The sequence below is a fragment of the Myotis brandtii genome, unplaced genomic scaffold, assembly GCF_000412655.1.
Source record: "Myotis brandtii unplaced genomic scaffold, ASM41265v1 scaffold4, whole genome shotgun sequence".
NCBI classification, from domain to species: Eukaryota; Metazoa; Chordata; class Mammalia; order Chiroptera; family Vespertilionidae; genus Myotis; species Myotis brandtii.
Window position 1 is genome coordinate 2,097,983 of NW_005365371.1, and position 9,212 is coordinate 2,107,194.

General features: G+C 47.5%; 1 protein-coding gene across 1 annotated transcript in view; it reads right to left on the reverse strand.

Moving 5' to 3' along the window:
- The window catches only part of ITGB5 (integrin, beta 5), a 122,308-nt gene that overhangs the window by 83,493 nt on the left and 29,603 nt on the right, over positions 1 to 9,212 (reverse strand). Inside the window, exon 4 of the mRNA XM_005873124.2 lies at positions 3,875 to 4,124. Within this exon, the coding sequence (XP_005873186.2) occupies positions 3,875 to 4,124 (250 nt within the window). The remainder of the gene's footprint in view (positions 1 to 3,874; positions 4,125 to 9,212) is intronic.

Consider the following 9,212-nt stretch of genomic DNA (forward strand, 5'->3'; position numbering starts at 1 on the left):
AGGGAGGGAGGAGAGAGAGAGAGAGAATCTGTTGTTCCACTTATTGATGCATTCATTCGCTGGTTGATTCTTGCATGTGCCCTGATCAGAGACTGAACCCACAACCTTGGCATATCGGGACATCACTCTAACCAACTGAGCTACCTGGCCAGGGCGAGTTTGGCTTTTTTAGATTCCACATATAGATGAGATATGACATGTAATTCAAGAAGAGCCCAATACCTCCAGTAAAAGGAAAAGTGTTCAGAACCAGAAATAACAATTGGATTAATCCTTCAAATCAGTGACTATCATGTGACTCTTCCCAGTGAGACTATTCATATGACTCAGAATAGCAACTACGGTTCTTCAATCTAATGATTAAATTACTCTACATCTTTTCTTTAATCCTCATCCGAGGATATGTTTTTAAATTGATGTTAGAGAGAGACGAAGGGAGAGAGGGGGGAAGAGAGAGAGAAACATTGATTGGTTGCCTCCCATATGTGCCCAACAGGGGACCGAACCCACCACTTTTGGTGTACGGGATGACACTCCAACCAACTGAGCCACCCAGCCAGGGCTACTCTACATCTTCCTTTCTCCTGTGGCAACCCTGGTACTGCTCACTTCAGTCTGGCCTTTCTCGTGCACTCTAAGATGGGAAGGAATGAGTCTAGGATTGTGATCCTTTGGCAGAAACATCTGGAGCAGAAGGAGAAGGAACAAACCTCAGGAAAGCCCTGTGAAGAACTGGCTCTCTCTTCTCTGAGATGTCCTGCACAGGTGGCTAAGTCACCTCTTCTGACTCCCCCCCAGCCCCCAAAACTTCCTGGGGGCTGCTTCTGCTGCTCTCACCACCACAGGGAAGAAAAACCTAACTGAAGATGCCATTGCATCTTGAGAAGAATGCTGTGATTTTTTTCCTCCACACTTGCTGAAGAAAAAGAACAGACAAGAATCACAATGTCTACCAGCCAGGCATTTTAACACAAACCAGCTGTGAGACAAGAGGGAGTGGTGGGGACTGTGGCAGCCAAACCGTAAGGGGAATTAGTCCAGCTTTACTAGACCTTCCAGTTTTTCAAGAAACCCTAGGAATCCTGGCTATTCGTGGTTAAATCTACTTTCTAAATATTGGTGACTGGTTCACAGTGCCATTAAAATTCAGAAAGGCAGACAAAGCATATGTATAGGCTGGATCAGGCCCGGGAACAGATTACATACATCCTCGGAGCGGTGGGCCATCTCCCAGGACACTGCACACGCCCACTGCTAAGCCCAGGGAGAGAAATCTCAGCCTGCTCACTGAGCCAAACAGCGACTCCCCGATGCGCTGCCCAGTTTGCAAAAGATAGATTTGCATAACTGAGATGTGACGTTTCCTTCAAGACTCCCAATTCTTCGCCAGATTTCCTGTCTTACAAGCAGCTTTTCAGTGTGCCTTGTACTCACTGTCAAGACTTTTACTGTCTGCAATTGGCTCTGCCTTCTAGGGCTTAGAAAAGGGGCTCTGAATAAGTCGTGTGTAATAACCTGAATTCAAATGCAGGGTGCCCAGAGCCAGCCCTTCATCCTCTGCCAGCTTCCAAGCTAGCAGCTCACAGTTAGCGGATGCTCCACAGAAGGATGAAAGTGGAGACACACCTTGTCTCTCTGGAGACAGGGCCCAATCAGAAGGCAGAGGTGAAAAGAAGCAGATAGAATCACTATCGGATGAACTGAAAAAAGTTTTGATTAAGATCCTGGTGCAGCCTGGTCAGCAGCAGAATGCCAATGATAGGACATTTGGTACTGGGACTCAGCTACAAAGGGCCTCAGAGACAGGACCAACATAATAATGCCTACAGCCAGGAGGAAGCTACACCCAGCAAATGATGACACCTAGTGCTGCTTCCTGGTTAAGGAACTCAATCTCATTTGTACTGAAAGCTTCTTCTCTTGAGTGTTTTTTTTCCACCACTGTGTCCGTTCCCAACCCCTGGGGAAGATCTACGTTAACTTCCAGGAGCCTGGACAGAAGAATCAGGAAGGCTTCAAAAGAGCATACACCACCAGCAGAAATACCACCTCACCCCAATCACCAGCCCAACCCAGAGCTCAGAGCCCCTGAGGCTGCCAAAGACGAGCTGAGATGCTGGAAAGGCTCAGGGGGCTAGAACAGCTCTCTGCTCCTAGGGCAGCAGCCAAGGAGATCAAGAATCAAAAAAATGACCTCACAAATGGAATGAGCCTGGCTCCCTGAGTCACCGCTGGAGGGAAAGCTGCCATGGGAAGCAGTTCAACCCTCATCAGATTGTGTACCAGCAAGAGATAAACTTTCACTGTGTTGAGCCACTGAGATCTGCGGGTTGTTTGTTACTGCAGCAGAGCCCAACACGACCCTCAGGCAAGCATCAGAGGGTGGGGCTGTTTTGGAATGAGTATGATTACTTACATGCAGGTGAAGTTTGTATGCTGTAGTGTGATTTGGATGGGGGGAAAATAAGTCTACCCCTTACTATTTGTGTAATCTTGGGTAAATTATTTATTCTCGCTAAGCCTCAATGTTCTCATCTCTAAAATATGGCACACGCCCTAGCTGGTTCGGCTCAGTGGATAGAGCTGTCAGCCTGCAGAGTGAAAGGTCCCAGGTTCAATTCCGGTCAAGGGCACATAACCCGGGTTATGGGCTCGATCCCCAGTAGGGGGCGTGCAGGAGGCAGCCGATCAATGATTCTCTCTCATCATTGATGTTTCTATCTCTCCTGTCCCTTCCTCTCTGAAATCAATAAAAATATATTTTTAAAAAAATATGGCACACATCTACCTTAAAGACCTCAAAACATTATGAGATTAAATAAAATAATCCATGTGACGTATTTAGTATGGTGTTTGACACTTGATAAGAACTTAAATCTTAGCTATTCCTCATTCAGGGACATCCCAAAGCCTGACTAAATAAAGTTGAATGTGGAGATGAGGCAAGAAAAAGTTAGGAGTCACCACTCATTATAGTCACATTTCATTTAAAGGAATACTTGAAAGACTAGAAAAGAAACAAACCAGCCCCCCAGAGGTTGTTAGGGGAGTTGGGGCTATGACCCCTCTACCCCCCACACATATTCAGGGCAGAGACCTGCTCACCAGTCCCCCTTCCTTATCTTCCTCGGTCTATAGCCTCCCTGCTAGAACCCGGTTCTCTAGACTAGAAGGTGGGAGCAGAAGAGGCAAAGGCCACTCATCCTGGCCCGTAAGCTCCTCCTATGAGCAATCTCCAGGCAAGATGACCTCAGAAGCCACATGAGGAAGATGGTGGAGTCTGGGCTCTGAGACGTGCTTGGAGAGGTGCCCACTGATCAGGAGACCCACTTAGGAGAGCAGGAATAAACCTCCATCAGGTTGGAGCCATTATATATTTTGGATTTGTTTCTTGCAGCAGTTAGAAACGCCTGTTCTCTAATAATGTGTCAAATATTTTCTAATACAAGTACGAACATAAGTTGTAGTTTTTTACAAACAATAAATATACTTTGAATTCACTGATCCCAGGCACCTCAGTCACTCCAAACAAGGGGAAAGTTTAGGCTGTTCTGTTTGCTCCCTCCCTGATCACCTGGGTCTGTCACTTCCTGAGAACATTCTCTAAAACCTATTCATGTAACAAGGAGTCCCATGCCAGGTAGGCAGGGAAACAGGTGAACTATGATCACTGCATCTTTATGCAACGTTGTGACAGTTCATTTCTTCACCCCGAGGGAGAGGACAGAACTGGGTCATCGTTAATCAAATTAAACACCGAAGCCAGGTTCCCCTCCTCAGTATGTCCCCCTCAGTCCTTTCTTTGGGTTAAGGTCTCCCACTACTTCATTCCCTCACCCTTAAACGCCCAACAGAAGGGAAGCTGGGCACTTACCCGATGCATGGGTTGGTCTGGTACCTCGGCGCTGTGTAGGAGAAAGGAGAGATGCTTTTGTCTACAAAAGACCCGAACCCCAGTCGGAAGTTGCTGGTGAGCTTCCTCATCTCCTCGGCGAGCTTGGTGCCCAGGTTCCGGATGTTGTCCAAGTCGTCCTTCATGGACAGGGAGAGGTCCATCAGGTAGTACAAGTCCACGGGATAGTCCTCCACCTGCCGCACCTGCAGCTGGAAGGTAGTCTTGTCGCCTGTGCCAACAGAGAGGCCGTGCGTGTTAGAGGTCATCAACTCGCTGGGGGGCTGAAGGGATGGATTTCGCTTTCACAGCTGGCCACCGCTTGCTTTTCTCCAGAGATTGTGTGCCTCTGAAGAAATATTTTTTTCTTGGAAGTAGAGTGACAGAAGGGAATAAGGGTGCTGAGGATGAAGTGCTGGGTTCTCCGTCCGAACACTTGGCTCAGCATTTTTATTTTTTTTTTAATCCTCACCCGAGGATATTTTTCCATTGATTTTTAGAGAGAGTGGAAGAGAGAGGGAAAGACAGAGAGAAATATCGACGGGAGAGAAACACATTGGTTGGTTGCCTCCTGCATGAGCTCCGACAAGGGCCCAGGCCAGGAAGGAACCTGCACCTGAGGTACATGCCCTTGACCGAAATCGAACCCAGAACCCTTCAGTCCACAGGCGGACTTTCTATCCACTGAGCCAAACCAGCTAGGGATTGGCTCAGCATCTTTAATAACCAGCCTCCTTAGTGGTATTCTGTTTTCTCAGCAAAAATGACACTTGGGTAATTGGTAGACAGTGAACTGGACAATTCCATGGACATGAACTGGGTGAGAATAACTCACCAACCACACACCAACTTCAGAGAAAGGACTGGCCAAAGTGGGAATGCAGCCAGGAGGAGACTATAAAGGTCTATGTCAGCGGTTCTCAACCTGTGGGTCGTCAACCTGTGGGTCGCAACCCCTTTGGGGGGGTCGAACAACCCTTTCACAGGGGTCGCCTAAGACCATCGGAAAACACATATATAATTACATATTGTTTTTCTGATTAATCACTATGCTTTAATTATGTTCAATTTGTAACAATGAAAATACATCCTGCATATCAGATATTTACATTACAATTCATAGCAGTAGCAAAATTCCAGTGATGAAGTAGCAACGAAAATAATTTTATGGTTGGGGGTCACCACAACATGAGGAACTGTATGAAAGGGTCGCGGCATTAGGAAGGTTGAGAACCACTGGTCTATGTGAAATAGAAAATGGGGATGAAATTAACAAAATGGTACAGACATGAGTAAGGTGGGAAGAGAGATTACAAGGCAATGGAGGGTGGGGACACAAAGACAGCACTTAAAACACCCCCCATGCTTGTGCCAAGTCACATATTTCTATGCCTCTAGGTATTTATCAGACAATAATATTTAGTTCTTAGGTTCAACTTTAGCTCATGCCGTCACTTCGTCGTGGCAGACTACTAATAGCATTTAGTTCTTGGGCACATTCGATGTTTTGGAACATTGCAGACATAAGTCATCATCATCAGAAATTATATGTGTAAACATAGGAAGACAGATTCCAAATTTTAGGCCCATCAAAATGGAAAAAAAGAAAGCAAGAAAAAAAATACTACTAGACTTGTCCACCAGCTACAAGAACAAGAAATTAATTTTTGGTTTTACAATAAGAGAGTCAACAGACAGAGGAAAGGGGACTTAATTCAGAGGAAAGAACCAAGAAAAGCCAGTGTCTGGGAGGCGTGGCCTCTGCAACCTCACCCCCCCACCCCCAGGTGCATAGAAAGGCCCAGGTCAACTCAATATGGGGAGGACTCACACCAGCGTATAATCCCAAATCGTTTATAATCTCTACAAACAGTGTTTAGACCCAATGTCAAGAAGCAAATCATACCAGGTCATTCTATCTGCCCTTGGGCTCATTAGCCCTTCAGAGGCACCAAGGGATGACCTTGAACTCTCTGGTAGAACTGTGCACACACAGTTGAAATCCGGACATACTCTGTGTTCAGAGGTGCAATAGGGAGAGGCCACACCTACCCAAGGGCCCACGCCTGATCTGCCGGCCTCACGTCTCAGAGAAACCAATCTTGCACCTCCAGCTGACAACCAGCAAGCTGAAGACCTCTTGAACTTGCAGGAAAGGGAACCTATCTGCTGGGCTCCCTCTCCTCCCACCCCAGACAAGACATACTCCATTAACTAGACCGTGAAGAATAAAATCATCAAAAGATTTTAGTCCAGTTCCAGCTCTGTCCCTCACTTAGGGGTGCAACCTGAGCCTCAATTTCCTTAAATATAAAATAAAATTCTTAACAACACAGTGTTGATTAAAGTCGTGAAGCACTCACACAGGAGAGAAGTGTTTTGTAAGCAGCAAAAGCCTGTAGAAATGAAGTAGGAGCGCTATAAGTACTATTTGCAACCCGAACCACACGCCGTGCCTGCTTCCTCTGGCTTGCCTTGGCCTGTACTGTTCTAGCCGCCTCAAGATTGATGTTGTTTAGGTTGCCTGTTGGTATAAGCCTATTTTAAAAAACCAGCCGAGTCTGACTCAAATGGAAGAGTGTTCAAGATTTCTTCCAGAATGAATGCCGAACTGCTGCGACATCGTCTCTGGTTCCCATCAGGCAGACAGAGCAGGGCCCCTCCCAGCCTTGGATGCCACAACTCAGTGAGGGGGGTGGGAGGGTGGGGGAGGAGCTTGAGGGGAGGGGAGACCCTCCTTGGCCTATGCATGGGCAGACCACACACCCCAGATGGCCAGAGCCTGCAATCCCATGACCTTTTGCAGGGTCTTCTGCATCTTCTGTCGCCTGTGCCCTTCCCCCGACGTTCCCAGCCACACCTGCAATTTATCCAGAGTCCACTTCCACCTCTCTGTGAAGTGTAAGTAATTAACGGCTAGCTAGCCCTTTAGGACCAGGAAACGGGGACCTGATTTGGATTCAGGGGGCCGCCCATGGGAGGGAAGAGAACACTAGCCTTTGGGTGGGAGGGGTCCCCCCGCTGAGCTGGAACCCTGACCTTGTCACCAAGGACTGGGAGACCTCAGGCTTCTTTAACTGCGGCTCAGGTTCTGGATCAGTAATGGGAGGATGTTAATTGCCGCAGGGATTACGGGAGACCGTGTATACAAACACCATCCAAACGCTTCTAGGCAAGGAAAACTTCGGCCTCCATCCCCCCAAAGTCAATTATGAAAGCAATTTCCTGTGGGGATGAAAAGAGAGACAGGAAATTCTGCCAGAAACTTGAGTGTGAAAGGCTGCAGCCATGGGCATTCAATTGAACTCCAAATTTTCCAAGCGTGAGGTAAAGATGTGACACATAGGTCTCTCTGTATGCTAAGAGGGTATCTCTTCTGAAGTGAGCGACCTCTTGGCATTAAATTCTAAGAGAAACTGATCACTAAGAAAGTGCGTGCACCTACATGATGGGGAGGCTGCAGATGTTAAAAAGAAATATCTCCAGCTTTCCAGAAAGGGAGTAATAGCATTAATGTTCAGAATGAGGGTTTATTGCTCCCTCAACTATGCCCAATTTTATTTTTTTTAAGTATATGCATTTTCTTTTCTTTTTTATTTTATTGATTTTTTACAGAAAGGAAGGGAGAGGGATAGAGAGTTAGAAACATCGATGAGAGAGAAACATCAATCAGCTGCTTCCTGCACACCCCCTACTGGGGATGTTCCCGCAACCAAGGTACATGCCCTTGACCAGAATCGAACCTGGGACCCTTCAGTCCACAGGCCAACGCTCTATCCATTGAACCAAATCAGTCAGGGCTACGCCCGATTTTAAATGCTACCAGCTCCTCAATGGGCCTTGGCCATAATGGAATGTCTGTGAGCAGATTTGGGAGGGACCGACATTCCCGGACCCATGTTGTTGGGAGTTAAGCTGCAGGGCACTAACTCCCAACAAGGGTGGCCTCCAGGGTTAGCAAACTGATGGGGATGCTGCCCTGTGCCAGGCACCCTCTCTGCCAAGAGAAGGCCTGGGCCACATTTACTATCTTAGAGCACATGTCTGGAGCACGTACGCTTAGCCACACTCCAACACACAGCCAGGCACCCAGTCCTGCACCACCCGAGGCTTTACACCAGTCACGCATCCCCTGCGTCCAGCAGGGTGCAGAGGCCTCTGGCTTCCCTGTGGGTGCTGGGTCTGTGCCTGCCACTGGGGAGACCAGCCCACACGCCCCTCCTCCCTCTTCTCCACATAAGACCCGATGGGCTCGTCTCCCTGTGTGGCTGTGCCCCTTCTCTCTGGGGACATTCCATATAATTCCCCCCTCAGGCCAACAGCAGGATCAGAGAAACAAACTCAAAAGCAGAGCTGATCGCCTAGCACCTGTGAGGATGGATTTGCTCCTGCAAGGAGCCCCTCTCATGTCCTGGTTTTTCCTGTTTCCCAGGCAGCCAGCTCCAACTGTATTTTGCACAGAATTCCTGACACCCCTCGGTTCATGACTGGAGGCTCTCCCCCTCCCCCCTAATCAGGTATCAACTCGCATGCATTCCACCTGAAATGGATATTTTTTAAAAAAGCTTTCTTCTCTCTGCCCTCCCTTCAATAAAGAGTGAAAAGTTAGCGTTTCCCTTAGGGACATGTATGAGATGACAAACATTTTGGGAGAGTGAAGGAACAGAACTCCAGCAAGAACTTGTAGCTTTTTTAAAGATTGATATGTTAAGGCAAAGCCGTACCTCAACAGATAAACACTCTTGGCATCCCCAGATAAATGTAAACAGTGTTTGATGCCCCTGAATTACTCTTCTTTGCTAAAAACTGGAAGAAAGAATGGAAACATAAACATCAGCTCTATTGTAACAGGACTACAGCTGAGCGGGGGGTCAGGGCTCCAGTGACACTTGAGCTCTTCTGTTCAGTGCAGCAAAGGGAACAGTATCCCAGAATTAAATCCAGACCCAGAACCAAAGAATCGCCTACTGGTCCAGTACAAGGTCCCTATGCTGCACCCCACCCCACCCCCCACCTCAGAATGCAGCCTCGGGACGGATGGCACCATGGTTGGCCTCCAGTGTCTGCCCCCATGATGCATCAGGGCTCATTATGCCTAGTTTCCTTGAAAATAACCTGTCTTGGACAGTTGGGGCTGCTATAACAAGTACCATGGATCGGGTGGCTCATAAACAACAGAAATTTAGTTCTCATGGTGATGAAGGCAGGAAGTCCATGCCTGCGAGGCAGAGTTCTGGTGAGATCCCTCTTCCAGTTACAGACTGTCAGCTTCTTTTTTTTTAATAAAGTTATCATTCTTTTATTTATTTATTTATTTATT